Source organism: Podarcis muralis, chromosome 8, assembly GCF_964188315.1.
Source record: "Podarcis muralis chromosome 8, rPodMur119.hap1.1, whole genome shotgun sequence".
NCBI lineage: Eukaryota > Metazoa > Chordata > Lepidosauria > Squamata > Lacertidae > Podarcis > Podarcis muralis.
Genome location: NC_135662.1, coordinates 76,966,472 through 76,981,696, shown reverse-complemented (window position 1 = coordinate 76,981,696; position 15,225 = coordinate 76,966,472). Strand labels below are relative to the sequence as shown.

General features: G+C 43.2%; 2 protein-coding genes across 5 annotated transcripts in view; one reads left to right on the top strand and one right to left on the bottom strand.

The window, feature by feature from the left end:
- ANKH (ANKH inorganic pyrophosphate transport regulator) overlaps positions 1–2,843 on the top strand; it is a 136,024-nt gene extending 133,181 nt beyond the window's left edge. The window contains exon 12 of the mRNA XM_028737955.2: positions 104–2,843. Within this exon, the coding sequence (XP_028593788.1) occupies positions 104–217 (114 nt within the window). The 3' untranslated portion in view covers positions 218–2,843. The remainder of the gene's footprint in view (positions 1–103) is intronic.
- Positions 2,844–3,268: 425 nt separating this feature from the next.
- OTULIN (OTU deubiquitinase with linear linkage specificity) overlaps positions 3,269–15,225 on the bottom strand; it is a 29,274-nt gene continuing 17,317 nt past the window's right edge. For 3 of the 4 annotated variants that reach the window (XM_028737958.2, XM_077933357.1, XM_077933358.1), the window contains 4 exons: positions 13,260–13,403; positions 12,808–12,933; positions 11,968–12,237; positions 10,700–10,956 (listed from right to left, as the gene is read on the bottom strand). In XM_028737958.2, the coding sequence (XP_028593791.2) occupies positions 10,762–10,956; positions 11,968–12,237; positions 12,808–12,933; positions 13,260–13,403 (735 nt within the window). In that variant the 3' untranslated portion in view covers positions 10,700–10,761. Of the gene's footprint in view, positions 4,595–10,699; positions 10,957–11,967; positions 12,238–12,807; positions 12,934–13,259; positions 13,404–15,225 lie in introns of those variants that run through there. The other variant, XM_028737957.2, reaches the window with a different exon arrangement.

Genomic DNA, 15,225 nt, shown 5'->3' with positions numbered 1-15,225 from the left:
AATTAGGCCTGAGCACTTGGGGATTATTTGGTTCCCTTGATTTTAAAAGCCAAGCAGACTGGCAAGGCCGCCTTCCCACAACGCTCTTGTCTCTCCCCACTAGAAAAAGAAGAGGAACGACAATGAGACGGCAACAGAAGGCGAGGACTCTGCAATGACTGACATGCCTCACACAGAGGAAATGACGGACATTGTCGAAATGAGAGAGAACGAATAGCAAATGACAGGTGACTGTTCTCTGCAGGGACAACTGGAAGCATATTTCTCTCTCTGTTTCTCTCTCTCGCATACTTCATTGTTTCTTTGTAATAAAGAAGCCTTGATTCCAAAGGTTTCCGATAACGAATTCCCTAGCATACCAAGTATGCAGGCATGGATGAGGGACTGAAAGGAACAGTCTCTGCTTCCCTTCCCTCTCCCTTCGACTGAAATTCTTCTCTCACCACATGCAAACTCAAGAGAACGTGGCCGCTACACGGTAGTTGGGATCTCCCTTCTTTCGACGGTCTCCATTTCTCAACCAAAGTCGGCTTATTCGTGGATTCTGCTGCCGTCCTTTCTGCCTCTGCCAGTGCTTCCCACACACTTCCTTTTTAAAATAATAATAATAATAATAATGGAAGGTTTGAAATGCAGCCTTTGGGACGGGGGAGACACACATCGTTAGCTTTATTTTATTTGCTTGAAAATGACTTTGATCTGTTGACCTGTACCACGGTGGGTTCTTCACTATGGTTTTCTCATTGTTCCGTGTAATCTGTTGTATACCGCTGCAAAGCAGAATTTTGAGGCGGGGGTCAAGAAAATGATAGGTGGCATACATTAAATAGACCATGATAAACACAGGACAATACTTTTGTTTAGAGTTTATGATAAGATGCAAAATAATCTTTCTGTTCTCTGGTTTCTCAGTTGTTAACTGTGCTACACTAACCTTATAACTGTCTGTTTTTTTTTAAAAAAAATCAACTATGGACATTTAAATCAGACGCTTTATATAGAATATTAGGGTCCAGTCTAAAATCCTTTCTTCACGAGACTTTGGCTTCCATGCTCAGTGGTGTGCGGGATACTGTTGTTTAAGGTTTGAGGCAAGCAATTGTTTCCCAAAAGGAAGGTGACGAAAAATGGCAAAGGGGGGAAATAACCCACAGCCAATACTTAGAAACCAAAGTTGTAATCCAGTGTTTTGAAAATATGGCTGTTTGTACTGTCTATTCAAAAAAATATACACATGCTAACATATACAGAGAATATCATGGTATATCCCTTTAACGGAGGTAACTCTGTATAGGGTTGTCGCTTCCAACGTTTTACCAGCACTGCGTGGAAAAAAGCCTACTGCATTGAAAGAAGGCAGGCATTTTGAAATGCTGTGTTTGGTGTCTCTGGCCAAAGGAATTAGTATTTCATCTGTCACCCATTAATCTGGTTGGGCTGGGAATGTCTACATGGTACTCTGGTGACTGAATGAGCTTATGCTTGATCCGTCACAGATACAGGTCACAAAAGCCCAGGATTTCAGCCTTCATGTGGCAGGGCTGACTGTTAGAACCAGCAAAGGATATCAGATTTATGCAACCAGCTTCCTGCTGTTGGTGCGGAAATGTGGTGGGGAATGTACCTGTTCTCCTTGGGACCTTCCTGCGTTTCTGGGTGTTGAATCGGAAACGCCAACACTTTCCAAGCCGGTGTGTGCATGCGTAGACAGGGCAAAGTGGGTCTCCCAGGTGCCCGTCTAGGAACTTACTTTTGACCACATGACATGATGTAATCATAATCCGAGAGGAAATGTCTTGAAATGTTCCATTTCAAGGTTTCTTTAGCCAAATTATATTTTTCTATAAGGTGTAGAGCAGTAAAATGACTTTATTTAATTGTGCTCAAAGCCATTTTCTAGATTTAGGGTGGGGGCAGGTAGCTTAGAACAGATGAAATCTTACAATTGCGATCCTTTATCAATATATGTGTATATATACATATGAATGTGTATAAATATATATATTGTACATTATTGTGTAATTTATTTTAGGCTGCCACATGTTTCTTATTTTTCCAAAGCTCAGTAAAAAAAAGAGAGAAAAATTCTAACGCAAAGCGAAGTTTGATTGTGTGCTGAAACTTAACCATTAAGAAGCGTACTTTTTTTGGTAAATGTTGCATTTCTGCAAAATGGATAATTCGGTTTGGCACGTGCACACAAACACACATGTGCAAACGCAATAAAGATGTCAGGGTCACTTTCACAACCAGCAAGAATTCTACAAACCTGTTTGGGAATATGGATCAACAACTTGGAGACCCCAGAGATTGAGCCAGCCAGCCTGAAGAGATCACCAGCCAGCCTTCAGTTGCTGAACCAATGGCAAGAGAGGTGTGTGCAGAATTAATGGGATTCCTCAGCACCTTCCTGTGTGAAATGGAAAATAATCCTAGCCTGCCACTCTTCAGAGTGTCTCAACTGAAATAGTTTGCTGATGAATGATGACAGTGCTGTTCAACAACAGGTTCTTTTTGCTTGCCACGAAAATATACTGGATAAAAATCAATACTGCGTAGTTTATATTCTGTCTTCACATACATGTGGCTCATGTATGTATCATATATCTGTGTGCGTGTCTGTAAGCACTCACACAAATGTTGGCAAATGTTACCGATTTTTCTCGGCCAGGACAATACTGATTTCTCTAGCATGATCAGACTCAAAATTTGCATCTCTTTGGAAATAAAACGAGAAGAGTATATTTCTTGTGACAGTCCCTCCGATATCGTTAACAAATGTATGCTGTAATATTATTTATTTGGGTCTAGAGCCGGATAAATATTAAAGATCTAATATTTCAGTGCTGAAATACTTATTTAGCTAGATGTTTGGCTAAATGGCAACTTTTTAATTATCTGTGTGGCTGGAATATTTAAGATTTATTTTTTTTACCTGAGACTGTAACTTCAAATGCAGTCATCTTTAAGGAAAAGGTCCTTAATTCCAAGAAAGAAAGAAAATACTATTGACTATAACAAGTACAGCTCAAAGTACACCAGTTTGACAACTTATATTGAGCAACGTGTGGCTTGCAAATCATGTGTTGCTTCTATTTTTCAGTAGGTTATTCGTGTTCTGGCCTGGTGTAGGTTCAACTAGGGGATGTGTACCTTTCTCTGAACTCAAAAGCCAAATGTTTGTGAAGTTATGAAATCCCTGCAGTTCAACCCTTCAACTTCCACTCTGCAAACCATTATGTCTGCGCTATTGATTGACATATAGGCATTTTCTAGCTCAAGGCCCTTATTAGTATTTTATTTCTACACATTGCTGTAAAACAGAGAACAATACATATGATGTGGCCATGCCAAAGACACACATTGCTTTTAAAATTGCCCTTGATCCTTTTTGAAAAGGCCATTGTTTGTTTCTACTATTCTAGTTGGGCCTCACATCTCCCGTTCATGGCTGAACTTCATTGGTTCAAAATTTAATTCCAGTCAATCTGTAATAGAAGCATCCTTCAAACATTACTAGCAGACATAGGTAGTACTGTAAAGTTGTACCTTGGATCCCAAACGCCTTGGTACTCAAGACATATTGGCTCCTGAACGCCGCAAACCCGGAAGTGAGTGTTCCGGTTTTCAAATGTTATTTGGAACCCGAACATCCGACGGGGCTTCCAATTGGCTGCAGGAGTTTCCTGCAGCCAATCAGAAGCCGCACTTTGGTTTCCAAACATTTTGGAAGTCGAAGAGACTTCCGGAATGGATTCCGTCCAAGGTACAACTGTACACAATTGTTTATTTTTGAAAATGTGTAGCAGTTTGATGGGACAAGAGCCCAACTCAACGAAAGCTGGTTTGCAGATTGCTCAGAGACTTAGTATATCTCCGTAGCAGAATACAGAGGAAGGAACTTAAGGATAAATTACTGTTTGTGGCTTTGTAAGTTAATGAGCAGGTGAAGCTGGGAAGTCAGATCTCAAACAGATTGGTCATGCTTCCGCCGCTTTCCGGCTGTTGCTCCTTGCACAGGATCTCCTCTTGGCCATCATGAAATGTTTTTGAGAAGCATAGGAGCCTGCTCTCACATGGGGAATCCTGAAAAGTCACAATGCATTTGTCAAAGTCATCTCTTTTGTTGGTCTCAGTCCCTGTGGAGATGTGCTTGAGAACCTTGAGTCTTCTGAACTCCCAAGATGGACATCCATCAATGTTCAGGGACATGCTTCTGCCCATCATATATGTATGTGAATACAAAGGCAAGGAAGGTATTTTGAGAGGGATTTTGTGTGTTGGCCAAGGCTCCCCTTGACACCCACCCAAACATCTGCTGGTGCTTCGCTTCCAGTTATGGAGCCCAGCTTTGAAGGGGAAAACCACAATAAATTCATGGCTGAGAATGGCATTTGCAAGTAGAATGGAAAGGAGCAGGGCAGGATTGTTCCCTCACCTCTGGTCTTCTAAATACTCCTGCAAATGGCCCCCATTTTAGTTGGGTACCCCATGTTTGCTTCGTGCTATGTATCTCTGCCCCTAGACCTGAAGTGCAGTTCCAATGAGGCTTATTACGGACAAGCAGAAAGTTTACTGCACCTGAGGAATTGACCTGAAAATTAAGAGGGAGAATAAATGAATGACTCCCAACACATGGCTTACAACATATTCATTCTCAGAAACTTACCAGCATCCACCATTTTCAGAAGTGAATAAATAAACGCACAAGACATTGGAGGGGAAAGTCACATGCAGCTGCTTCTACAGATATTCTAACACTCAAATAAATAGATATAAAAGATTGCTTCAGAATGATTTCTCCACCTTCATCATAAATTTAAAGGGTGGTTTGTTTCATGTCACAGATAGGTTTATGTTCTGTCTTCTGTTACTTCACTTGCCGTGCAGGAATTTACCTGAAAGGTCCTTTTTTTTTTTTTTGGCATTCGATGGCTTTCCTCATGAAAAAAATAAAAATGTTCTTGACTAAACGTCGATTCATGCAGTGATTTAAGAACTTTTAAGGATCTTTTCTCTGGGTAGGTGTTTTCAGTTTCAAATCCTGATTCTATATTTGCCGCCTCAGTGAGTTTTTCCTGCCTACACTTGAATCGAACCTTACTTGCAGCCCATCAGAAATAGGCCACAAGCAGTGAGGGGGAAAGAAACCCCCAAATTCTTATTGACTCGGGGCAGAAAACACTAAAAGCTTCTAAATAATGAATCTGCATCTATGTGATCCGAGTATCCCATCAGCACAACCGTTTAGTTCAATAGTTGAGGACAGAAGGTGCATGTTTTTAAAAGGCGACTGTCCCCTGAGGATCTTGACAATTGGACGCGTTTTTCCACCCACCAATCAAAGCCTTTCTTTAAGAATTAGAAATAAGAAGCAATTAAGATTTCTGGAAGGGAAAATTGCAATGGTTGGTGATAGACAGCTAGTAATGGATTGCATGAAAGATGGCATCGGAAAGGCAAAATAACCCAAAAACACCTTTGAAGCTGTAAAGCAATGAATTTTTCATTTTGTTGCAAGATGTATGGATGTATCACCATCCGGTGAGGGGCGCTCTTATTCAAATTGGGAGGAAAAGGTTGCTTCAGATCTGATTTATTAAGTTTCAAGTTAATAGTGCCTCAAGTATGCAGCCCATTGTCCAGTGTTTGCATTTTAATATCTTTTAAAAGGCCAGTCACTAATAAAGGGTCACAGCCGAGTTACAACTCATTTTATATTAATTCAACCGATGAGACTCAGTTGGAAGACATGGTCTAATTTGGTTGTGCTCTCAAAGCCCTGTGATGGAGCGAAGGTTATTTTCAGAGTGTCAGTGTGTGACTTTTGTGAAATATTTTTGCTGTCCTTAAAGTTATGTTTTTTTATATATATAAAAATAATCTATTATCCAGGGCAGAAATGGCTAAAAACCTCTAAATAATAAATAGGCCTCTACATAGGGGTCAGTATACGTTCAACGTGACATTTTAGTTCAGTGGTGACTGTCACAATAAATATTTCAAGACCTACGCAGAGAAACGAAGGCGCAATCTGTCGAGATTTCATCGGGCCTTAAGGCAGAGATGCTGCTTCAGGATGACTTGTTATTCAGATGACTAGATGAAAGCACACACTGCTTTAACATTTCGCCCACCTAGCCAAAAAAGGGGCCTGAATGTCAAATTGTCAGTGGTTCACTGCTTTGAAGACCAGGCCGCACTCTGCTTGAAAGCTATGCCGATATACTAAGATATCCTCTTGCATAAATTCAGGCAAAGCAGGGGGTTCTCAGTGGAGTCACTGTGCTATTTTCCTTAGCTGTTGCTCCAACCAAGCCGTACTAGAAGTTGCAGAGTACAGTGGTACCTCAGGTTAAGTACTTAATTCGTTCCGGAGGTCCGTACTTAACCTGAAACACTTCTTAACCTGAAGCACCACTTTAGCTAATGGGGCTTCCTGCTGCCGCCGTGCCGCCAGAGCACAATTTCTGTTCTCACCCTGAAGCAAAGTTCTTAACCTGAAGCACTATTTCTGGGTTAGCGGAGTCTGCAACCTGAAGCGCATGCAACCCGAGGTACCACTGTAATGCGGATTTATAAAGGCCTATTTTATATTGGCAAATGCAGAGATCACACCTTTGCCGCCTTTTAACGATTGGACTGTTTAGTTGGGGTCAGTTTAGTCAGCTTTTAAACACTTTGGTGGCTTAGCTATCTCATGCCTTGGAGGGAAGAGAAATGATGGAGATAATACATATTAAGTAATTTTAAATTAAGCTTCAAGTCTCAAGGGGAAAGAAATTTAACCCACATTCTGCCTTATTTGTAAAGTGCTCCGTTTAAAATCTAGAGATTCGTATCCTGCTCCAAGTGGTCTCTCCTCCCAAGTTGCTAGCAAAGTCCACACATATACAGTCACAAACACATAGCTTTGCTAAAGCCAGTACTTGCTAGGCTTAGAAAATACAATACCCATGAGCCTGGCTCTCCAGATGTTTTTGGCCTACAACTCCCATCATCCCTACCTAACAGGACCAGTGGTCAGGGATGATGGGAACTGTAGTCTCAAAACATCTGGAGGGCCGAGTTTGCCTCCCCTTGAGGGAATTGTGGTTGACAGCCTTCATTCTGCAAGCATACAGACAATGGTGGATTCAGGTAGGTAACCGTGTTGGTCTGACGCAGACGAAATAAAGAAATAAAAATTAAAAATTGTCCAGTAGCACCTTAGAGACCAGGTAAGTTAGTTCTGGGTATAAGCTTTTGTGTGCATGCACACTTCTTCAGATATACTGAAACAGAAGTCACCAGACCCTTCTATATAGTGGAAGAAAACTATCTTAGCTGGACAATTTTTTCATTTTCATTTATTTAGACAATGGTGGAGTTAAAGTATTTGTTTTTAACATGCACGCATGAGGGAAATATTGGTAGAACCGAGCATCAAATGCAATTGTTCCATCTCATGGTTAACTGGAATTACAATTCTTGTTCCTCTTTCAGCAACAAACACTTCTCTGCGTATAACTTTTTCCTATAAAGAAGGGGAACGACAGAGTACAATAAATTCACGCTTCTGTACTACAGCAATTAAACCAGAAACGCATTCGCTGCCCATCTATCATGAACAAGCCAGCACTAATGGTAGAACGAAGATTGCTTTGATAATGGCCTTTACAGGGGGGAAAAGAGATCTGCTTTCAATCTCGCCACGCTATTCAACAACTAAGGTCCACGACCAGCCACAGACTCATGTTCTCTTGGCTTGTGATATATGGAGCAGCCCTAGCAACGGCTGCAGCATCTTAAATCAGTGGCATATGAATCAGGATTACTACTTTGTCACATTAAATAGCAAGGGTGACATGAAGAAAGGCTTTGGCTTTACATCAACCAGCCCCCCAAATTCAGTAAAATTTACTGTTATGGAAGGAGTCACTTTCAGAGAGAAAGCGTTTCCATTAACACAGTCACGATGAACATACCAAAACTCCAGTAGCTGATAACTGAGTTACGTACACATCTGTCCGATGAGTCTATTGCATTATAAAGTGACAACTATACCACCATTTATGAGATAGGATTGTAGAGTTGGAAGGGACACCGAGGGTCATCTAGTCCAACCCTCTGCGGTGCAGGAAACTACCGTATTATTCGCTCAATAAGATGCACCAGACCACAAGACTCACCTAGTTTTTGGAGGAGGAAAACAAGGGGAAAAAAATATTCTCAATCTCAGAAGCCAGAACAGCAAGAGGGATCGCTGCGCAGTGAAAGCAGTGATTCCTCTTGCTGTTCTGGCTTCTGGGATAGCTGCGCAGCCTGCATTCGCTCCATAAGACGCACACACATTTCCCCTTACTTTTTAGGAGGGGGAAAAGTGAGTCTTATAGAGCAAAAAATAAGGTAAACTAAATCATACATGACAGATGACCATCCAACTTTTGTTTAAAAACCTTGGAGAGTCCTCAGATTCTGTGGAGACTCTCCTTGTAATCTTCTCTCCCTCTCCTTCAGCTTAATGAAATGATTAAAGTCTACATCAAAATTCAGACATTTAACTTTTTGGATTATGATATAAAAAATGGGGGGGAGGGGTGGCTTTTGCTGCCCAGCATCCCAAGGGACTGAATCCCCCAAGTCTAGGCAGATTACAAAGCCCCCATCGTTCTGCCCGGACACTGAGGTCCAGTGCCGAGGGTCTTCTGAGAAAAATACAAAACATTAAACAAAGCCACAAAGACTTGCGAACTACCCAGCCTAAAATGAACTTATAATGTCTGGTTTCAATAGATTTTTCAAATGCTTAACTCGGTCTTTTAGATAAGTTCATGAAGATACCAACAAAAGGCTAAGATCGGTGATATTGGCAATACCGAGAGATCCTAGTAGAGTTGGAGATAGATGTTAATAAAATTGTAGGCAATGAAGTCATAGACAACAGGGTGCCGGCGTTTTGCACCTGCTTCACCCTGGCAGTCCAAGTAATCAAGAGGCCGCTGTTCGCCTTTTACTGGGGCTTGCAGGTAGCACACTCCCAAGGTAGTTTTCCAGGCTTCTTCAGTGGTCTAATCTCAAAGTCCTATACAGTGGTGCCTCGCAAGACGAAAAAAATCCGTTCCGCGAGTCTCTTCGTCTAGCGGTTTTTTCGTCTTGCGAAGCAACCCTATTAGCGGCTTAGCGCTATTAGCGGTTTAGCGGCTTAGCGGCTATTAAAGGCTTAGCGGCTTAGTGGCTAAAAGGCTATTAGCGGCTTAGAAAAAGGGGGGGGGAGTGAAAAAAAATCGCAAGACTCACAAGACGTTTTCGTCTTGCGAAGCAAGCCCATAGGGAAAATCGCCTTGCGAAGCAACTCAAAAACGGAAAACCCTTTCGTCTAGCGGGTTTTCCGTCTTGCGAGGCATTCGTCTTGCGGGGCACCACTGTACTGATATTCAATCTTATAGAGAATACTTTTTCTTGGCTTAAGCTTAAGAGACTGATTTGCTTAGACTTGAGTTAAGCATTTGGAAAATCTATTGAAACCGGACATTGTAAGTTCATTTTAGGCTGGGTAGTTCGCAAGTCTTTGTGGCTTTGTTTAATGTTTTGTATTTTTCTCAGAAGGTTGGTATAGTATGTATAATTATTGTTCAGTAAAAACAGGGCAGCTCTGGTCTCTCTCGTAGCCTTCCCGTGCCTGCAAATGTGGGGGTTAAAATAACCCTGAAGAGGATTAAGAGTAATCAGCGATAAGCTTCCTGTTCAATTTCTCCTAGAAGCTCTTAAGGTCACCGCAGCAGCTGTGTCCTGTGGACGAAAAACATACCAATGTTTCAACCAACCTCTTAGGATGCACATAATGGCTCCACTCCACACACATGGTTACACACAGCAACGTGTCAATTGCTTGGGAAAAGTGGCTTGGAGATGTGTATTCTCATCTGCATTGCAAATGCAAACTCATAAGCCACACCTACAGTGGCTGGGGCAACCCAGCCAGATGGGCGAGGTAGTAAATAATAAAATCATCATCATTATTATTATTAGTGCAAATGGGGATGCTGTCTTGAGACCGCATGTGCAAATTGATACACACAATGTGCCTCCAGATCCAGTAGGAGCATCTCTGGGCAGAAACTGCTTCTGTACTTGAATCTCCTGGGCTTGGTCACAAATATTGCAAAAGTGAGTTCGGAGTTGATTCTTTCGGTGTCTTGATTCGTATGGCAAATACTGTTTCGGAAATCGACACGTCTTGCATTTCAAGTGGGCATCATCGCTTCCCATGGAAGAGAATGGCTGCATCTTGGTTAAAAATTAACCTTTTAAATAAATTTATCCAATAGACAGGACAAACTATTTTTGCCTATTAGTGAGACAAAAATACTTGGAACTACAGTGGTACCTCGGGTTACATACGCTTCAGGTTACAGACGCTTCAGGTTACAGACTCCGCTAACCCAGAAATAGTACCTCAGGTTAAGAACTTTGCTTCAGGATGAGAACAGAAATCGTGCTCCCGTGGCGCGGCAGCAGCAGGAGGCCCCATTAGCTAAAGTAGTGCTTCAGGTTAAGAACAGTTTCAGGTTAAGAACGGACCTCCGGAACGAATCAAGTACTTAACCTGAAGTACCACTGTACATTGTATTAGGATTTTAATTCCAGAAGTTTGCACCAAAGTGTTGAAAATTTAACTGCCTTTGCCGGAAAAAAAATAAACCGGAAACTAAGAAGATTTGCTGTTAAGTTGTTTATTCCATTTACGCACCTGTTTTGTTTTGTTTTGTTTTGGTTTTTTTACAAACTAGTCTCTTCGCACACTCGAGCAGGGATATTATAATGTCTGTCATCTTCAGTTATAAGGGTTACAATTGGCCAGGCCTCTTCTGGGTCGTTGGGGTAAAGAGTGATGAATTCATCTGTGTTGTACTTATAGAGTCGATAGACCTGGATGGTGTGCTGCAGGGCATAAGCCAGGAGAAACATCTCCACCTAGGTATCGAGGGGAGAAAGTGGGGAAAAAAGTGCCTGCATTATTTTAAAAGACAAATAACCAATTTGGCCAAATGTATTCTGGACATGTATTCTGGGACGTGGGTGGCCCTGTGGTCTAAACCACAGAGCCTAGGACTTGCCGATCAGAAGGTCGGCGGTTCGACTCCCCGCAACGGGGTGAGCTCCCGTTGCTCGGTCCCTGCTCCTGCCAACCTAGCAGTTCGAAAGCATGTCAAAGTGCAAGTAGATAAATAGGTACCACTCCTGCGGGAAGGTGAACGGCATTTCTGTGCGCTACTCTGGTTCGCCAGAAGCGGCTTAGTCATGCTGGCCACATGACCCAGAAGCTGTACGCTGGCTCCCTCGGCCAATAAAGCGAGATGAGCGCCACAACCCCAGAGTCGTTCGCAACTGGACCTAATGGTCAAGGGCCCCTTTACCTTTACCTTTAATATATGAGATAGACTCATGACATGCAAAGCGAGATATGTCAAGCCTTTATTTGTTACAATTGTGATGATTATGGCGTAATTTGTTATAATTGTGGCTGATGAATATTCTGATATTCTAAATTTTTGAGTTTCACCTGTAGTTATATACTCAGAGGGAAATGCCAGTGTATGCATTGGATTTGTTTTTTCAGTAATCCATGCAGCTGGCAAGGACCTTGGAGGTCTTCTGGTCCAAGTCCTGCTTCTCAGTGCAGAATGCAACCTTCAGCATCCCTGACCAATAGCCAGCCAACCTCTGCTTAAGGAGAACGCCCAAAGGAGACTGGAAATTGCAAGACCACAGATTTCGGTTATGCATTAGGAGAAACATCAAAGTCAGAATTGTAGACTTGAGATTCTCTTGAGATTCCCTGCTACTTTGCTTGGCAGGTCCTGCTTGGGCCTATATAAAGGTTGAGTTCTGGACTGCACCAAATCAACATCTGCTTCCCCTGCTCCTAATGAACGGCAGGGAACGAATGTTAGATCCCATTTTGGTTGGACGTGAGGAACTTACTTGTTCAAGGCCTCCCGTGTGACCGAGTTGATTCAAGTGGTTTTCCATCAGTTGGGAAGGATTGCTGGATGTATCCCGGGCAAAGAGAAGCCAGGCGAAAACGGGGACCTCCTTCCCCTTCTCGTTGTCTTCGTACAAATGGATCGCCGTATTGAGCATGAGAAATTTCACAGCTTCGTAGAGTTTGTATTCGTCCTCCTCACTTCTGAAAAGCTCGTCGCAAGCCACTTGCCTCTCGGCGAAGGCCTTCATTTCACTCATACGTTTCCACTGTAAAGGCAAACACACGAATGAATGGAATTGCAAGAATAACAGCAAGAAATAAAAGTCCAGTGTGAACAACGCTAAAGAATGCGAACAGTATCCCTTCTGGCCAGCTTGGATTCAGATCTCTAAAACCATCAGTGAAAGCTTTTATCCATAAAGGTAAAGGGACCCCTGACCATTAGGTCCAGTCGTGGCCGACTCTGGGGTTGCGGCGCTCATCTTGCTTTATTGGCTGAGGGAGCCGGCGTATAGCTTCCGGGTCATGTGGCCAGCATGGCTAAGCCGCTTCTGGCGAACCAGAGCAGCGCACGAAAACACTGTTTACCTTCCCACCAGAGTGGTACCTATTTATCTACTTGCACTTTGGCGTGCTTTCTAACTGCTAGGTTGGCAGGAGCAGGGACCGAGCAACGGGAGCTCACCCCATCATGGGGATTCGAACCACCGACCTTCCAATCGGCAAGTTTAACCCACAGCGCCACCCGCGTCCCTTTTATCCATAAAGGGCGACATTAAATTGGTGAAATGTGGAACTGACAGTAAGGTGAGCTAAGAAGGCATAATTTGTCAAACCTTGCTTTTTAGTAGCATTAAACAGTCTTTAATTTCATCCACCAAGTTTTCAACTTTGCTGGTCCATTTTTGCCTGAGCTGCCATTGCGCGATCCAGCCGTATTTCTCCATCAGTTTCTCTGGGAGCTACAATTTTCAGAAGATAAAAGTTAGTCTTTATCAGAAATTTGACAAGGCAACTCATTATCTAGTGATTTGTTTTTATTTAATCAGGGCATCTAATTCCTGCTGGCCAGAAGTTCTTTGACCGGAATGGGTACTTTAGAATACTGCACAACGAGAAAATAAACTTGTGTCGTGTGCCTTTTGCTTTTGTGTTTTCTCCTCTGAATGCACAGGTATTTGTTAAAAGATAATTTGTGGCAGGCGAACAATCCTATACAAATACCTGCTAAGCAAAAGCTACCATCGTTTTGTTCTGTCAAGAGACGTGCTGGAAGTTGGTGACCTACCAACATCATGTCCTCTCTCTTCAGCCAGTCAGGAAGCTGAACAGCTTGGCTCAGGGCTTGAAACAGCGTCGCTCTGACGGCACAATAGTTATCCCCTCGCACTCTCCTTATCGAAATAAATTTCTGTGAAACTGCTTCGTAGCCCTGTGCAAAGAACAAAAAAAGTACTATTAGATGCACACACCCAAACAAAATAAATAAATCAAAAACTTCATGTGCAGGAGCACAATATGAGGCCTGATTTATAGAAGCATCACTCAAGAATTTGAAATCTCAATGGGGTTGCAGACCCTCAGATGACGAAGCACATACTGTGACTCTATCTGGAGAGATCAGGCCACAGTAACCCATGCCCTCATTGCATTTAGGCTTGACTACAACAACAATAGGGACGCGGGTGACGCTGTGGGTAAAAGCCTCAGTGCCTAGCACTTGCTGATCGAAAGGTCGGCGGTTCGAATCCCCGCGGCGGGGTGCGCTCCCGTTGCTCGGTCCCAGCGCCTGCCAACCTAGCAGTTCGAAAGCACCCCCGGGTGCAAGTAGATAAATAGGGACCGCTTACTGGCGGGAAGGTAAACAGCATTTCCGTGTGCTGCGCTGGCTTGCCAGATGCAGCTTTGTCACGCTGGCCACATGACCCGGAAGTGTCTCCGGACAGCGCTGGCCCCCGGCCTCTTAAGTGAGATGGGCGCACAACCCTAGAGTCTGTCAAGACTGGCCCGTACGGGGACTTCCGGGTTGGCGCCATCGCCGGATGGCGGACTCCCTCCGAGCTCCGGAGGGAGTCTGCTCGGCAGGGGCTGGGTCCTACCGCACCGGCGATGCGGGGACCCTTAAAAACCACGGCCACGGAGGCCGTGGACATGGAGACTCGGCTGGCACCGCTAGCGCCCTCCCGACTCGTGAAGGAGCCTTTTTAAAGGCTACGGATCGGGTGCCGGGGAGAAGCGTGGTGCTTTGAGTCCTCTGCTATCCCTGCCGAGCGAAGCCGCATGCCATCCGGCGGAGAGCGCTGACTTCTTCCATTGAGAATTCGGACTTCTTAACAACAACCCGTGAGTAATTTGGAAACCGGGTTCAAAAGGAGAAAAAAAGAAATTTTTTTCGGATTGGACACGAGCGGGGGGGGATCCAAAAAGGAAGTCAGTCCCCCTCCCTACTGTAAACCTGCCAAAACAAGGATTGGGAAACCAAGGTCCAAAAAGATTTGTATTGCTGATAAAAACTAAGAATTCCATGATGGGAAACTACAAGAACTGTGCTGGAGGAAGAATTGAGGGAGAAGGAAAATGTAACCCCCCCCCTGGGAACCGGGGTGATTGAAGAGAGAGCCTGGTGAAAAGAGTCGGAGATTTTGACAGCTGTCAAAGTAGCTGTCAAAGTCGGAAATTCAGAGAGGATTTTATTATGAGAGCTTGGCTGGTTAAATTTGTTACAATTTGCTACAACCCGTTAAAACTTGGATACAAAATGGCGAAAACATGGATAACAATCGGACTTTTGGACTAGAGAAAACAAAGTTACAACAATCCCCCTAGAGGAGCTTCGGGACATTACAAAGATGGTCGTAAGTGGAAAAATACCATTGGAATTTTACAGGACTGGTTATCTTCTGGGAAAGCTGCAAAACGGAAATAATATTTTGTCTACAGGGTGTTCAGCTAAAGAAGACAATAGAATTTTCTATTGAAGAAAGGAAGGGACTGAACGCAAGTTTTTGTTCCTGAATAACAATAATCCCTGCAGAGTTACTAAATTTCTGAATTAGAACGTTTTAGCAGTGGAACAAGAGGAAACTGGACTACAACTTGGAAAGAACAATGGGGGGAGTTTTATTAAAGATTTGAAGTTAAATGTCTTAAGAATAATTTTAAAAATAACTATAAAAAGAAAAAGCCAGCAAGGAGTTGGGGGAAATATGTGATTTATGGACTTTAAGAATTCCAGGCAGATAACATGGTTTGGT